The sequence below is a fragment of the Coregonus clupeaformis genome, chromosome 39 (assembly GCF_020615455.1).
Source record: "Coregonus clupeaformis isolate EN_2021a chromosome 39, ASM2061545v1, whole genome shotgun sequence".
NCBI lineage: Eukaryota > Metazoa > Chordata > Actinopteri > Salmoniformes > Salmonidae > Coregonus > Coregonus clupeaformis.
The window spans coordinates 12,286,619-12,304,898 of NC_059230.1; the positions used below are offsets into that span (position 1 = coordinate 12,286,619).

The 18,280-nt window shown below is 43.8% G+C and overlaps 1 protein-coding gene across 1 annotated transcript in view; it reads right to left on the minus strand.

The window, feature by feature from the left end:
• Window positions 1-5,576: 5,576 nt before the first annotated feature.
• The window catches only part of si:ch73-335l21.1 (insulin receptor substrate 1-B), a 53,430-nt gene continuing 40,726 nt past the window's right edge, over window positions 5,577-18,280 (minus strand). Inside the window, exon 4 of the mRNA XM_041867951.1 lies at window positions 5,577-6,640. Within this exon, the coding sequence (XP_041723885.1) occupies window positions 6,633-6,640 (8 nt within the window). The 3' untranslated portion in view covers window positions 5,577-6,632. The remainder of the gene's footprint in view (window positions 6,641-18,280) is intronic.

Here is an 18,280-nt window from a genome sequence, read left to right on the forward strand (position 1 = left end):
TTACTGTTCACTTAGGGCCAAGCCACCAAGCTTTTCTGGCTTTTTAGCGTCTCTATTAACGCCTGTTTAACATTGAGTGGGACATGTCCCCCCTAAGATCTTCGCCCCTGTGTCTAAGGTTAGACTACAAGGTTCACATGTAAGCCTAACAAGGCTAAACATGCCCTGAGGGAAGCATACAGGAGGTGTTAGGTGAGAGGGAACAAGAGCCAGCTAATATGAAGAGAGCAATAGGGTCAGGGCCACAGGGAATAGACTGCAGATACAGTATACTTACAGGGTTTCTATTGGCCTTCTGGTGAAGGTGTGTGAGCCTCATATTCCCCTAATACATACAGGTGATGATATGCACCCTTTACTCCCATATTCCTTCCTATTCATGGGGCAGGACAGAGAAAAAGTGGGAGCATCTGCAGGGTGCTTGTGTGTGAGGGTTTGTGTGTGTGTGTGTTCTCATTCCTATTCATCCCAATAGGGATTCGGTGCACATATCACCTGGGGTTGAGTTACCAGGCCATCTGGGAGAGACAGACACAGAGAATCATCACAACATAGAATTAATTAGGGAAAGAAAGCATGAAAGGAAAGAGGGACAGATGAAAGATACCGACTTATCTCGCTAATAATGCCCATTGAAACTAATTTAATTGTGAGTGAGAGAGCCTGAGAGAGAGTGTGACACACACAGACACACACAGACACACACACACACAGCCTATACCAGGCACAAACAAAGCAGTTGGTCATAATTCCAGTGAGATGAGTGATAAACCCTGTTGGCATCTTGCCACTACATATTCACATTGATCTTATCACTGGGGAGAGAGATGACTAATAAAGGCTTTGTGTTTACAATAATTAATCATTAAACAGTTTTCTTTTATCATCAGGTCATCTGAGTTATGGTTGTAAAAGCCTTTAGGAGTGTGATTGTGTGTGTTTATGTGTCTGTGTGTCCATCGCTACAATACAGTATGCCAACGTCACCACCTGCCTGAGCCTTTAAAAATATCTGTGCCTGTCACTTTGTTTCAACCTGTCCCTCCCCACAGACATCCATCTAGACAACTCTTATTTTTATGAGGTTATTACATTTGATCAAAAGACAACTTCTAGATCTCAGAATAAAAACAAACTACACATTTCTTTGTTGTTTGCCCTTTTTTTGTGTTTTTTATGTTTCATTTTTTTGCAGTTTTGTCTTTTTTTGTAGTTGTTTCTTCTTCTCAAGCTACAAAAGTGAAATTGTCACATCACAGGCAAATATCATCAGGATTTCCCATTTAGAATTGTATAGGAAAGAAAGCAACCAAAGTATTTTCCCATCATCCCCACCTCTGTGTAAATCGTCTTGGAGAACAGCAATTTAGCATAACAACCCCCCCAACCCCTGAATTCGCCCAAATAAACGTAATTATACATTATCAACATTATCACCATAAATTAATTTCATTTTAAAACCACGCGGCTTGGCTCTCCGTGTAGACCAGGGTGGTAGTTACGGCAAATGGAAACGTGACACTCTTCCCACTGGGCACAGACATCAGCTCACCGTCTAGTTTTGATTTACATTTGGTTGAGGTGTCATAACGTCGTGAGCTGACGTCAACATTTCACCATGTCATTGGATTTAGGTTAAAAGTTCTGTGAAAAAAAATACAAAATTCCCTTAAATTCAAATCCCAAAAAGAATTCCACATTGATTCAACATCAGCACATTCAGTTGAAATGACATGGAAACAACATTGATTCAACAATTTTTTGCCCAGTGGGTTGCTTCTCTGAGAATTCAAGAGTGACTGCCTTTAAAAAGCAACAAATCCCGTTGGAAATGGCCTATACGGCATCCATTCGAGTCAGAAACAGTTTTCTAGTGTCAAAATTGAGTACAAAGTGTAAATTGGACAATTTTGGTCATAAAGTCAATCACGTCTAAAACTGAGTTTGGAACATCCATGTGTCACAACGGGTAAATAAAGTTTGGGTTTTGATTTGATTATGTCCATTTGCCCACTAACATGGGGTGAACAGCTGCGGTGATTGCTCTCTATCCAATAGCATAGACAGTGAGACAGACCTGCCCAGCACGTCACACATTTTTTAACTTGAGAAATACTGCACCAAACACATTAGTTAGATGTAAAATTGCATGACTAAAACATCCTCTGCAAAACATCAAAATTAATTACAGATTTCTTGAGTTATCTTAGATTAATTCTGGGGATTTTGAGGAAGTTAAATAGGCTTCCCGTCTAGTGTCTCACGGGGGGCAAACATCATTAACCAAACGTGGAATCGGTCAGGAAACCTCCAAGACTGAAATCTAGTTTTTGTAATGAGCAACAGAAAAACACACGTGCCAATCGGCATGTTCAGTGGCTCTTTAAAAGTGATAGTTCACGGCAAAGCTAAAGTTTGTCATATATATTGATGCTTTCAGACCTCAACAGTGACTGGGTTCATGGCCATTGTCCACTTTTGAGGCCAGAAAACATCAGACTTAACTTTGATTTCAGAGTGAACTCTCTGGCTTCAGTTTGGAAGATTGTGGAGTCATTCTAAAAATTAAAAATAACATTTCCCAAAAACTTCTGGAAACATTGCCACTATTTACTGTTTGTGTTTAATGTGTAATTATGTGCTGGTGTCACTGCCTTGTTGTGCCTTGCAGTGAACCCTCATTAGAAACAAACCTGGCACAGTGAGGTTGGAAACCAACGACTTTCCTGATCCCACCTCTGCATTAGAAACCATTATGGTCAATTGCCCTGACCACAGATCCCAATCTGGTAGCAATAAAGCTCCCGACAGTCATATGACAAGAGTGAGGAGGAAGTGCATGAGGCAGACAGCTTGGACTGACCGTCAGAATATACATATGTGCTGGTAGTGAAACGTGGATAGAGAAGTGTGGTTCTCTTTGAAGGGTATTTATTTTCTCTTTCTGTGATTGCTCATATTGGCAACTTATGGTAAGTATTGTTTCAGAAGCGCTTCCTCTCACCCCTTTCTTTCATAAGTGTCCCAGAGTCAAACTATGAGGCAAAATGTGTCTCAAAAACATCCAAGACATGTTTTTGTTTCTTTTTACAGTGCAAAATAAAACAACAAGAGCGCAGGCAAGGTTATAATAGCATTTAACAAACAAGAAAAAAAAAAAAACATCTGAATTTGAGAGCTCATAGTAGCTATTCAAAGTAGCTAGCTTTTTAATATATTGTCAAAGAGTCACAGCATATTTTTGTTTTGGCACTGATAGGGCCATCCATAGATGAGGTCCTCAATGGGGTCCTCCACGGGGCCAAAACAGTCAGCACAAACCCAATACAAAAACTAAGTCAGGGGCCATTGGTCAAGTAATTTCATGGGTCACTGCATCCTTGAACATCATTGAAACGTCAATAAGGGCAGGGTACCTTTAGTTTACACAAAATTGTACAGCCGCTAAGAGAGAAATAGAGAAAAATAGACTAGATATATTTAGCCCTAATAGTGCTAAAGGGAAAGGGACAGGCAGACAGATAGACAGGCAGACATACAGACAGGCAGACAGACATACAGATAGACAGGCAGACATACACACAGACAGGCACTTTAGTGCTAATGCATAGCAGAAAGTGTATAAAGTAAGAGCCAAAGAGAGAGAGAGAGAGAAATACGGTGACTGAGAAACAGAAAGGAGGGTTGTGGCCCTATCTATGCCCCCTAACCGAATACTTTGCTAACTAGGCTAAAGTTAGCATGTAGCCCACAGCTAGCGAGGCACGCCATGATATCAAAGTCAGACATTTAGCTAGGCCAACATTAGCAAGGGCTATTGTTAGCTCCTCCTTTATCCCTATGGACTAGCGTTACCAGACGTCCCAGATTTCCTGGGACAGTCCCCGATTTTGGTGGCCTGTCCCCTGTACCCGGAAATGTCCCCGATTAGCTCTCAGAAAGAAAAATGCAACTCTAGAAGTTAAATTGAGGCTGATATTTCAATAATCAAATGCTGTATCCAATCAGATTTGCATGCAAAAATGTTGTCTGTCCCTGTACCAAACTCGTTTGCTCCCAGCGGCTTTGAGACCTTATGACAACGTTTGATCAGTGGCACATTGTAACCACTGCATGAACAACCATGCCCATGGCCAGAAAGTGTTGCATGAAACAGTATAGCCTACCAAATGTGGGTGATTCTATAACTACTACACTGAACAAAAATATAAACGCAACATGCAACAATTTCAAAGATTTTACTGAGTTACAGCTCATATAAGGAAATCAGTCAACTGAAATAAATTCATTATGCCTTAATCAATGGATTTCACATTACTTAAAACAAGGTAGGGGCTTGGATCAGAAAACCAGTCAGTATCTGGTGTGACTACTGTTAGCCTCATGCAGCGCGACACATCTCCTTCGCATAGAGTTGATCAGGCTGTTGATTGTGGCCTGTGGAATGTTGTCCCACTCCTCTTCAATGGCTGGGCGAAGTAGTCTGAACTGGAACACGATGTCATACACGTCGATCCAGAGCATCCCAAACACGCTCAATGGGTGACATTTCTGGTGAGTATGCAGGCCATGGAAGAACTGGGACATTTTCAGCTTCCAGGAATTGTGTACAGATCCAAGAGGCCATTCATTATCATGCTGAAACATGAGGTGATGGCAGCGGATGAATTGCACGACAATGGGCCTCAGGATCTCATCACGGTATCTCTGTGCATTCAAATTGCCATTGATAAAATGCAATTGTGTTCATTGTCTGCAGCTTATGCCTGCCCATACCATAACCCCACCGCCACCATGGGGCACTCTGTTCACAACGTTGACATCAGCAAACTGCTCATCCACAGGACACCATAAACGCTGTCTGCCATCTGCCTGGTACAGTTGAAACTGGGATTCATCCGTGAAGAGCACACTACTCCAGCGTGTCAGTGGCCATTGAAGGTGAGCATTTGCCCACTGAAGTCGGTTACGATGCCGAACTGCAGTCAGGTCAAGACCCTGGTGAGGATGACGAGCACGCAGATGAGCTTCCCTGAGACGATTTCTGACAGTTTGTGCAGGAATTCTTCAGTTGTGGAAACCCACAGTTTCATCAGCTGTCTGGTTGGCTGGTCTCAGACAATCCCTCAGGTGAAGAAGCCGGATGTGGAGGTCCTGGGCTGGTGTGGTTACACGTGGTCTGCGGTTGTGAAGCCGGTTCAACATACTGCCAAATTCTCTAAAACGATGTTGAAGGCGGCTTATGGTAGAGAAATCAACATTAAATTCTCTGGCAACAGCTCTGGTGGACATTCCTGCAGTCAGCATGCCAATTGCAATTGCGCAAAACTTGAAACATTTGTGGCATTGTGTTGTGTGACAAAACTGCACATTTTAGAGTGTCCTTTTATTGTCCCCAGTACAAGGTGCTCCTGTGTAATGATCATGCTGTTTAATTAGCTTCTTGATATGCCACACCTGTCAGGTGGATGGATTATCTTGGCAAAGGAGAAATGCTCACTAACAGGGATGTAAACAAATTTGTGCACAACATTTGAGAGAAATAAGCTTTGTGTGCATATGGAAGATTTCTGGGATCTTTTATTTCAGCTCATGAAACATGGGACCAACACTTTACATGTTGCGTTTATATTTTTGTTCAGTATAGATAAGCTAAGACTAGGGAAACTGTGGAGTAATCCATTTCTGTGTTATAATTAATAAACGTATTTGAAATAACTATTGCGAAAATGTATAGTTAAATATAGTTCCATACAATTGTTTTTTTAGTTGTCTTTACCTGCAACAAGTGCCAAGTGTCTCTCTTTGTGCATTAAATACATATTGTTCTGAGCCAGAGCATATTGTATAGTATGTGGGCATGTTGGTATGTGATGAAGAATAACTCTGCATTCTTGGATGAGAGGTGTGGGCAGAGAGAGATAGAGATATTGAAAAAGAGGGAGACATCCATCAGTTACATTGAAGCAATGAGCACAAAGTCAATAGAAGCTATGCCGTTAACATCTCTCACAGTAACACAGTAAGGCCAGCTAATTATTATCATTATCATCATCACCGTTATTATTCATAATATATACCAGTACCAGTGCTCTCTTCTTTGTCCGTTAAATCTGGTTGCCACAACATATGCTACTTGAAAAGGAGCACAAAGAAGCTTCTTCACTTCCTTAGTCAATGCTACGTTCTTTGTAAAATGGCTACAATAAAAAAATGAGGCACTTTTGAGCAGATATATATTTCTATACATTTCCTTACAATACTATGTATATTCAGCCATCATTAGATGAAATCCTGCTTTTTGATTGGTTAATTGTGTTTTCATTTAGGTTGATGATCGAAAAATAGAATTGTCTCCCAGTCCGCGGTCAGTCTTTATTCTCCTCTCGTATTATCTTAGAGTCTTCCCTTCACGGGCTATCATTGGCACTCATCCCCATTGGTATCACAACCAATAAACTGAAAGCAACAAAATAAAAGTTTTCCATAAGTCTTTCCAAAGTGCTTCAGGGGTGTGACCAGTCCAACTCTCCTCTCTTCCCATTGGTTGTCACAAAAGGATGAGGAGGAGCTTAGGGATCTCCAAGACTCCCGTCATTTCCCCCCATAATTCCAAGGCCAGGGCATAGACATCAGCATTCTGGAAACAGAGGAAATGGTTGAGTTAGGAGAACAGTAAACAACAGAATATGATATGAAGATTAACTAAATATTATGACATTTATCTACTGACTACCACACCTTATCACTAACATTGTTTGAAAATCTACAATAAAATATCTATGTCTGTTTATTCACAGGGGAATATTGTGTTCTTAAATTAAATATACGGTTAAGTTCAACAGAGGGATGGGATGGAGGAGTGTGAGACCGCCGAGAGAGAGAGAGCGAGAGAGGTGGGACAAGAGAGTGAGTGTGTGTGTGTGTGTGTGTGTGTGTGTGTGTGTGTGTGTGTGTGTGTGTGTGTGTGTGTGTGTCTGTGTGTGTGTCTGTGTGGACATGTATTGTTTTAGGGCAATTTAGTATTTTCCTATCTTCTTACACAACTAAAGCAAGTACGTCATTAAGAAAAGGTCTTCATTATTTCAATAACATGGAACCATTGAGAGCTCCGCATTCACACACACAAAACGTCTTTGTTATGGAACCTATTGTACGATTGATAATGCCTTCGAGGGTCGTACTGACGGACTGACGGAGGATATTTAGACTACGGAAAGGAAAAGGACTGAAAATGCACACCATAACATGACTCTCATACGTCTTCCTCTCCATTGGTCGATTATACCTTCATTAGGGGTAGCTAGCAGTCACGTGACAAGTATGTACTGTAGGTCTATAATAATAATCATGTTATTAACATCATAATTAAAGGCCAGTTTAAATACAAGGAAACGTTGCGGGTGGCCGGGCCACATGGCGGATACATCAAATAAACAAAAACAGTGATGAATGTTGACCGATTGAGAGAAAGGACTCCCTTGTTCACTTAAATTTCCCGGCCCTGCTCTCTAACTGCTAATGAAAAAAAGTGTCTCGTCTATATTTGTAGTGCCCAGCCCCCCCCCCCCCTTTCTTCTTCTTCCTGGTGCAGTGCTATATTTAGTGTCCCGGGACAGATGGTGCCAGCTAACAGCAGCAGCAGCTAGTGCAGCTCAGCCTGAGAGAGCCACACCAACAATCAGCCCAACAGACCCAGAGAGACCAGAGGAGACAGGGAACACATTGGCACAGACACACACGCACACGTCTAGACACGGAGAGTGTCTGAGTAGACAGTGACTGGGTTTATACACAGAGGACTATATGGATGACACATTAGAGCAAGCAGACTATTATTAAACACACACACACCCCAATCCATTAGGCCGGGCTCAGTAGGTGCATCCTCTTCGATATCTAAATGCGAACTCAGACACACACACACTGACCAGACAGGAAGCGTTTCCTTTCCTAAACTACTGTAATCAGATCTCTCTCTCCGTCCTTCCCTCTCTCTGCTTGTCTATCGATCTCATTAATTTCCTTGAGTCGTCTTTCCGTTCTGGGATCTAATCGATATGATGATGCCTGCGGGAGTCTGTGGGAGTCTGTGTGTGAGTGTCTGTCCCGCTCTGCAGGCTCTATAACTCTGAGGCCAGAAGGGGCAACGATCTGCCTCAGCCACTGTCTGGCCAATAACCTGTTCCCTCTCTATATCGCTCCCTGTAAGTCTGTCTATGTGTCTGTCTGGGACAGTGATGGCTCACTTTGATCTAGTAGTCACTGTGGTGCACGTGTTTGTTTGCCTATCTGGGGTTGCCAATGTCCTTTTCTGTAGCGGCTCACTTCAGCGATTCATGAAGGATAAGACACCCTGTTTTCTGCACGTCCTGTCCCTGGCTACAGAATGGGAGAGGGGGAAGCCAACGGGAGCAAAGGATAGTGGGTAAAACAGTGCATGTCCTTTCTCATTCTACAGTTACTTATAACAACAACTCCTTTCAGAATATTATGTAGCAGCCTACATGGTGGCTCTTGGTCGTTGTATCCTATCCTTCTCCTTCAGCTAATTCCATCATTTGCAGCATAAATGATCAAATGTCTCTCTCTCTCTACAGCAGCAGTCACATTCTGATCTGTATGGGCCCTTCCGGACAAGTCAGTTAAAATTGCACATACCTGAGACCATATCAGATTGGACCCAGACCCATGACATTATTTAGAATTCTGGATCCGGACCTGCTCGGGTCCCGGGTACAGGTGGATCTGTGAAAACCTCTAATGCCCACCTTACACGTTAGATAACTGTGTTGTAGGGCTTGAGTTCAAGGCTCAAGTATGCCCTATCTATGACCTGTGTTCAACAGTTTGGACATCAATCTTCGCTCTGCCTCACCCTCTCCTCAGTTCTGTCACTTTTCTGCCAAAGCATTCGTAGAAGGCTGCAGAATAAATATGGTTCAGTTCAGAGAGGTGATTTACTACCATAAGGAGAGGCAGCATGGGGCTCTATCCAGCCCTAGAGTCTTGACCAGGGATGGGCATCTAGTGGCCCGCCCCCTTTTGAAGGCCCTATGTTGAACATAATAAACAGCTCTCTATCCACCGGATGTGTACCAAACTCACTAAAAGTGGCAGTGATAAAGCCTCTCTTGAAAAAGCCAAACCTTGACCCGGAAAATATAAAAAACTATCGGCCTATATCGAATCTTCCATTCCTCTCAAAAATTTTAGAAAAAGCTGTTGCGCAGCAACTCACTGCCTTTCTGAAGACAAACAATGTATACGAAATGCTTCAGTCTGGTTTTAGACCCCATCATAGCACTGAGACTGCACTTGTGAAGGTGGTAAATGACCTTTTAATGGCGTCAGACCGAGGCTCTGCATCTGTCCTCGTGCTACTAGACCTTAGTGCTGCCTTTGACACCATCGATCACCACATTCTTTTGGAGAGACTGGAAACCCAAATTGGTCTACACGGACAAGTTCTGGCCTGGTTTAGATCCTACCTGTCGGAAAGATATCAGTTTGTCTCTGTGAATGGTCTGTCCTCCGACAAATCAACTGTACATTTCGGTGTTCCTCAAGGTTCCGTTTTAGGACCACTATTGTTTTCACTATATATTTTACCTCTTGGGGATGTTATTCGAAAACATAATGTTAACTTTCACTGCTATGCGGATGACACACAGCTGTACATTTCAATGAAACATGGTGAAGCCCCAAAATTGCCCTCGCTAGAAGCCTGTGTTTCAGACATAAGGAAGTGGATGGCTGAAAACTTTTTACTTTTAAACTCGGACAAAACAGAGATGCTTGTTCTAGGTCCCAAGAAACAAAGAGATCTTCTGTTAAATCTGACAATTCATCTAGATGGTTGTAAAGTCGTCTCAAATAAAACTGTGAAGGACCTCGGTGTTACTCTTGACCCTGATCTCTCTTTTGACGAACATATCAAGACTGTTTCAAGGACAGCTTTTTTCCATCTACGTAACATTGCAAAAATCAGAAATTTTCTGTCCAAAAATGATGCAGAAAAATTAATCCATGCATTTGTTACTTCTAGGTTAGACTACTGCAATGCTCTATTTTCCGGCTACCCGGATAAAGCACTAAATAAACTTCAGTTAGTGCTAAATACGGCTGCTAGAATCCTGACTAGAACCAAGAAATTTGATCATATTACTCCAGTGCTAGCTTCCCTACACTGGCTTCCTGTTAAGGCAAGGGCTGATTTCAAGGTTTTACTGTTAACCTATAAAGCGTTACATGGGCTTGCTCCTACCTATCTTTCCGAGTTGGTCCTGCCGTACATACCAATACGTACGCTACGGTCACAAGACGCAGGCCTCCTAATTGTCCCTAGAATTTCTAAGCAAACAGCGGGAGGCAGGGCTTTCTCCTATAGATCTCCATTTTTATGGAACAGTCTGCCTACCCATGTGAGAGACGCAGACTCGGTCTCAACCTTTAAGTCTTTACTGAAGACTTATCTCTTCAGTAGGTCATATGATTGAGTGTAGTCTGGCCCAGGAGTGTGAAGGTGAACGGAAAGGCTGGAGCAACGAACAGCCCTTGCTGTCTCTGCCGGGCCGGTTCCCCTCTCCACTGGGGTTCTCTGCCTCTAACCCTGTTGCAGGGGCTGAGTCACTGGCTTGCTGGTGCTCTTTCATGCCGTCCCTGGGAGGGGTGCGTCACTTGAGTGGGTTGAGTTACTGACGTGATCTTCCTGTCTGGGTTGGCACCCCCCTTGGTTTGTGCTGTGGTGGAGACCTCTGTGGGCTATACTCGGCCTTGTCTCAGGATTGTAAGTTGGTGGTTGAGGATATCCCTCTAGTGGTGCGGGGGCTGTGCTTTGGCGGAGTGGGTGGGGTTATATCCTTCCTGTTTGGCCCTGTCCGGGGTTTCTTCGGATGGGGCCACAGTGTCTCCGGACCGCTCCTGTCTCAGCCTCCAGTATTTATGCTGCAGTAGTTTATGTGTCGGGGGGCTGGGGTTAGTTGGTTATACCTGGAGTACTTCTCCTGTCTTATCCAGTGTCCTGTGTGAATTTAAGTATGCTCTCTCTAATTCTCTCGTTCTCTCTTTCTCTCTGAGAACCTGAGCCCTAGGACCATACGTCAGGACTACCGGGCATGATGACACCTTGCTGTCCCCAGTCCGCCTGGCCTTGCTGCTATTCCAGTTTCAACTGTTCTGCCTGCGGCTACGAAACCCCTACCTGTCCCAGACCTGCTGTTTTCAACTCTTTAATGATCGGCTATGAAAAGCCAACTGAGAGACCTGAGCCCTAGGACCATACGTCGGGACTACCGGCCGTGGTGACTCCTTGCTGTCCCCAGTCCGCCTGGCCTTGCTGCTATTCCAGTTTCAACTGTTCTGCCTGCGGTTATGGAACCCCTACCTGTCCCAGACCTGCTGTTTTCAACTCTTAATGATCGGCTATGAAAAGCCAACTGAGATTTATTCCTGATTATTATTTGACCATGCTTGTCACTTATGAACATTTTTGAACATCTTGGCATGGTTCTGTTATAATCTCCACCCGGCACAGCCAGAAGAGGACTGGCCACCCCTCATAGCCTGGTTCCTCTCTAGGTTTCTTCCTAGGCTTTCGCCTTTCTAGGGAGTTTTTCCTAGCCACCGTGCTTCTACACCTGCATTACTAGCTGTTTGGGGTTTTAGGCTGGGTTTCTGTACAGCACTTCGAGATATTAGCTGATGTAAGAAAGGCTATATAAAATAAAATTGATTGATTGATTGATTGAAAATATATGTTATTATTATTATTATTATTATATATATATATATATATTTTTTTTTTTTACTCAGTCGGGGTCAAAACTTACTTTTGCAGGTTAGAATAATAGAATACACAAGGTGCAATTTAGAAATTGGTTGTGCATCAGCAATTTTTCTCTTGTTATGTCAGTCACTGATAGCCACTCAGTTAGCCCATGTCAGCTAACATTTTTGAGATCGGCAAGTCAGTCTAGCGGTTAGCCATCTAAACGTAGTAATCATGGTAAATTTAACGGCCGGGGGGGCCCCCATTGATTTAGTTAGTCAGTCTCACTCAGATATCATATTAAAAGCAGCAAATTTTTCTCTACACCCCATGGCAAAATGAGTAGAATTGCATGAAATTAACTCTAACACATTTCTCTCCGCTGTCAAGAGGGGGGCTGCTAACAGCAGTTCATACTTGTGGCCACCCACCCCCATGAAAATTGCCCATTCCTGGTCTAGACACTAATCTTGGGTCAGTTTTGTTTGTACTCGCAGAGTGGTTGAGGTTAGGGGAGGGTAATCTGATCCTAGATCTGTGGTTAAGAAAAACGTGTACCTCGATGGCTACTTCACATCCCCTGTTTCTTAGTTTCACTTAAAATGGATTTCGCAAAGTCAGAAATATTGGCTACTAGATTAGAGCCCCAAAGGGATTGATTGACAAACTTCTCAGGAAATGTAGACAAAGAGAGAACAAAACTGCTGACCAAGCTTTTTATTAGCAAACATCATACCATGACTCAGGAGGGAGAAACTGATGTGTGTGTGTGTGTGTGTCCACGTGTCCTGAGATCTCCTAATAGATTGTGTAATTATTAATAAAGCTGTAAGTGGCATCCCATCAATCCAGTCCCAACCCTTCCTTCCTTCCTCCCACCTGTGGCGTTTAGTGTTACCATGTGTAACCTTAGGACCTTAATTCAGAGGAGTGCAGTTCTGTGAAACAGGGTGCACATGGGAGAGTGTGTGTGTGACAGACAAGTGTGTGTGCGCGTGTGTGTGCATGTGGCGGGTGGACAGCCAGGCAGGCCCAACATGGCACTGCAAATATTTATCCATGAGCCAAGGGAATGCTGGGTATAGGGGCATTCTCCTTCCCTTCTCCTCACCAGTGGCAAAAGAAAGAGAAAAATATACAATATTTTTTAGAGCCCTCAACACCCTCCCTCCATCCATCCATTTCTCTCTCACTCCCTCCCTCCATCACTCCCCCTCATGTAAATAGGTTGGTAGATTTACAGTGTGCGTTTTTGCTCTGCTCATCCTAATGAAAGGTTGGCGTTTGGAGTCCTGTGGTGAAGAGGCAGCTGATGTGCGTGTGTTTGTACCGGAATGTCTGCGTGTGTGTGCATGTATGACATATGTGTGCACGTGTGTAGCTATGGGGGGAGAGCAGCAATAGAGTTGCTGGCTGGTCGTGTGTGTGTGTGTGTAAGGGAGAGCGGTGGGATCCAGTGGTCACGCTGGACAGCAGGGTAACAGTAGCTGTCTGTAGTCAAGGGTAGTCATAAAGCATGTCTGCAACGCTGCTGTTTTTAACCATCCCAGGAGGCTATGTCCCCAACACACACACGTACGTTTCACAGACCTTGGCTCACACACACTAAGAAACACACTAGGGCTGACCCCATTTAGTCGAATGGTAGATTGTTTGGTCAGTAGGCGATTCGTCGACCGAGATTTCTTTAGTCGAGAAGTAGCAAAAAATATACAGTGCATTCGGAAAGTATTCAGACCCCTTGACTTTTTCCACATTTTGTTACGTTACAGCCTTATTCTAAAATTCATTAAATAAATAAAAATCCTCAGCAATCTACACACAATACCCCATAATGACAAAGCGAAAACAGGTTTGTAGAAATTTCTGTAAATGTATTAAAATAAATAACTTAAATATAACATTTACATACAGTTGAAGTCGGAAGTTTACATACACCTTAGCCAAATATATTTAAACTCAGTTTCTCACAATTCCTGACATTATATCCTAGTAAAAATTCCCTGTCTTACGTGAGTTAGGATCACCACTTTATTTTAAGAATGTGAAATGTCAGAATAATAGTAGAGAGAATGATTTATTTCAGCTTTTATTTCTTTCATCACATTCCCAGTGGGTCAGAAGTTTACATACACTCAATTAGTATTTGGTAGCATTGCCTTTCAAATGTTTAACTTGGGTCAAATGTTTCAGGTAGCCTTCCACAAGCTTCCCACAATAAATTGGGTGAATTTTGGCCCATTCCTCCTGACAGAGCTGGTGTAACTGAGTCAGGTTTGTAGGCCTCCTTGCTCGCACACGCTTTTTCAGTTCTGCCCACAAATCTTCTATAGGATTGAGGTCAGGGCTTTGTGATGGCCACTCCAATACCTTGACTTTGTTGTCCTTAAGCCATTTTGCCACAACTTTGGAAGTATGCTTGGGGTCATTGTCCATTTGGAAGAGCCATTTGCGACCAAGCTTTAACTTCCTGACTGATGTCTTGAGATGTTGCTTCAATATATTCACATACTTTTCCTTCCTCATGATGCCATCTATTTTGTGAAGCGCACCAGTCCCTCCTGCAGCAAAGCACCCCCACAGCATGATGCTGCCACCCCCGTGCTTCACGGTTGGGATGGTGTTCTTCGGCTTGCAAGCAACCCCCTTTTTCCTCCAAACATAACGATGGTCATTATGGCCAAACAGTTCTATTTTTGTTTCATCAGACCAGAGGACATTTCTCCTAAAACTACGATCTTTGTCCCCATGTGCAGTTGCAAACCGTAGTCTGGCTTTTTTATGGCGGTTTTGGAGCAGTGGTTTCTTCCTTGTTGAGCGGCCTTTCAGGTTATGTCGATATGGGACTCGTTTTTACTGTGGATATAGATACTTTTGTACCTGTTTCCTCCAGCATCTTCACAAGGTCCTTTGCTGTTGTTTTGGGATTGATTTGCACTTGTCGCACCAAAGTACGTTCATCTCTAGGAGACAGAACGCGTCTCCTTCCTGAGCGGTATGACGGCTGCGTGGTCCCATGGTGTTTATACTTGCGTACTATTGTTTATACAGATGAATGTGGTACCTTCAGGCGTCTGGAAATTGCTCCCAAAGATGAACCAGACTTGTGGAGGTCTACAGTTTTTTTTTCTGAGGTCTTTGCTGATTTCTTTTGATTTTCCAATTATGTCTAGCAAAGAGGCACTGAGTTTGAAGGTAGGCCTTGAAATACATCCACAGGTACACCTCCAATTGACTCAAATGATGCCAAATAGCCTATCAGAAGCTTCTAAAGCCATGACATCATTTTCTGGAATTTTCCAAGCTGTTTAAAGGCACAGTCAACTTAGTGTATGTAAACTTCTGACCCACTGGAATTTTGATACAATTAATTATAAGTGAAATCATCTGTCTGTAAACAATTGTTGGACAAATTACTTGTGTCACGCACAAAGTAGATGTCCTAACCGACTTGCCAAAACTATAGTTTGTTAACAAGAAATTTGTGGAGTGGTTGAAAAACGAGTTTTAATGACTTCCGACTTCAACTGTAAGTATTCAGACAATTTACTCAGTACTATGTTGAAGCACCGTTGGCAGTGATTACAGCCTTGAGTCTTCTTGGGTATGACGCTACAAGCTTGGCACACCTGTATTTGGGCAGTTTCTCCCATTCTTCTCTGCAGATCCTCTCAAGCTCTGTCAGGTTGGAAGGGGAGCGTGGCTGCACAGTTATTTTCAGGTCTCTCCAGAGATGTTCAATCGGGTTCAAGTCCGGGCTCTGGCTGGGCCACTCAAGAACATTCAGAAGCCACTCCTGCATTGTCTTTGCTGTGTGCTTAGGGTCATTGTCCTGTTAGAAGGTGACCTTCGTCCCAGTCTGAGGTCCTGAGCACTCTGGAGCAGGTTTTCATCAAGGATCTCTCTGTACTTTGCGCCGTTCATCTTTCCCTCGATCCTGACTAGTCTCCCAGTCCCTGCCGCTGAAAAACATCCCCACAGCATGATGCTGCCACCACAATGCTTCACCGTAGAGATGGTGCCAGGTTTTGTCCAGACGTGCCACTTGGCATTCAGGCCAAAGAGTTCAATCTTGGTTTCATCAGACCAGAGAATCTTGTTTCTCATGGTCTGAGAGGTGTCTTTTGGCATACTCCAAGCGGGCTGTCATGTGCCTTTTACTAAGGAGTGGCTTCCGTCTGGCCACTCTACCATAAAGGCCTGATTGGTGGAGTGCTGCAGAGATGGTTGTCCTTCTGGAAGGTTCTCCCATCTCCACAGAGGAACTCCGGAGCTATGTCAGAGTGACCATCGGGTTCGTCGTCACCTTCCTGACCAAGGCCCTTCTCCCCCGATTGCGCAGTTTGGCTGGGCGGCCAGCTCTAGGAAGAGTCTTGGTGGTTCCAAACGTTTTCCATTTATGAATGTAAAAGCTCAATGCATAAAGTTGATTTGATTAAAACACATAGGATGTGTCTATAAATGGAAATATACATGTTTAACATTTTGACTCTCGGTCGACCAACAGCCCTAAAACACACACACACTGTCACGCCCTGGCTCTGGGGACTCTAGTATGTTGAGTCAGGGTGTGAGTTTTCATTTGTTTTCGTTCTAGTTCAGTATTTCTATGTTGGCCAGTGTGGTTCTCAATCAGAGGCAACGTGTATCAGCTGTTTCTTGTTGTCTCTGATTGGGAACCATACTTAAGCAGCCAGTTTTCCCACAGTGTTTGTGGGATCTTGTTCCTGTGTAGGTTTGTGTTTTGCACCTTTGGACGTCACGTATCGTTTGTTGTTTTGTTCGTGTAATCATTATTTAATAAATATGTTCACCTTCCACGCTGCGCCTTGGTCCTCTGTATCCGACGATCGTGACACACACACAGGTCAACATGATCTTTTCACAAAACACACAATCAACCAGCAGCACTTAACAACACAAACACACACAGTCATGCATAAATGTTACCACTCTGCCCGACCCCATGGGCACACAGTCACCAGTACATATTTAAATGTAACCTCACATGACGCACAGCAGTGGTGCTTGATGCACGTTGTGGTTCATAATATGATTTATATTCAGTTGTACTCTAAAAGCCTTTTCAATCCATCTCCAGTTGAGCTCACTGTGAAAAGACGTGGCCACTCCATGACAAATTAAAAACACAGACACAGTACACAAACACGCACACGCCGAACCCCACCACTCCAGCCTACCATCGGGAGGCCGCTGATGAATACAAACAGATAGACTAGACAAAGGTCAAATTAATATGAAATGAAAAATAAAAAAACTAAGCCGGGGAGGCACGTGTCCTGATCTGTCGTCCCTTACTCCACTCATCATGGATGTGAGCTCTCTCCCTCCCTCCCTCCCTCCCTCCCTCCCTCCCTCCCTCCCTCCCTCCCTCCTCCCTCCCTCCCTCTCTCTCCTCTCTCTCTCTCTCTCTCTCTCTCTCTCTCTCTCTCTCTCTCTCTCTCTCTCTCTCTCTCTCTCTCTCTCTCTCTCTCTCTCTCTCTCTCTCTCTCTCTCTCTCTCTCTCTCTCTCTCTCTCTCTCTCTCTCTCTCTCTCTCTCTCTCTCTCTCTCTCTCTCTCTCTCTCTCTCATTTTGACTCATTCCTAACCAGGTAGTGTTAATGGGGGAGTAAAGTGGTTATTTCCTTTCCTTTCCTGTGTGAGTCAATCCTTTTATAAGGCCTAATGCACCAAATATTAGGTCCTATGTGCTTCTCTGCGGCTGGGGGAGAACATTGTGTGACGGACACTAATTACTGGCGCTGGCTTGCTGAGCATCACAAGCCTACTGGGATGGGATGTGTTCCAAATGGTAGCGAGACAGAGACTCAGATGTACATAACTGACAGATGTACAAAGACACATTAGAGCATTACATACCAATAAAGACAGGCCTACACACCACAGAGAGATGCAGACACCGAAGCACACAAATACACAGTTGCACGTACACACACAAACACACACTCTCTATCACCAGCCCCTGTGGCATTTCTGTGACAACATATAATGAGCCCCACACACACAAACACAATACACAACCTCCACCAAGACACTCCTCCGAGTGTCTGTGACATTTCTGCAGGGACTTTTTTTCTGCTGTTTCAGTGGCAGAAATCTTGAAGGTTGCCGACCATAACAAGCACCATAGTGGGAGAAAGAGCAAGCAACTTCCTCTCCTCTCGCTGTCCATTACCTCTGCCTGCCCTCTGGCACATTGATGACATCATTCAGCTGTATCTAGCTGAAGCAGTTTGTTCTTCTCCCTCTACATGATTGAACCAGTCTTTGCCCTGAGGGAGGGTCTCAGAGAGTTTGTGTGTGTGTGTGAAGCAGCTAAGGTTTACACAATGATAGGCCTATGTGTCTGTGGTGTTCAGCCAGTGCGTCTGTGACAGGTGCAAACACACAGTCGCCATCTGATCCAATATTACTAACCTGACCCCTTCAACATCACATCCTCTCTCTCTCACCCAACCTCTACATGCAATATAACCCCTGACCCCATA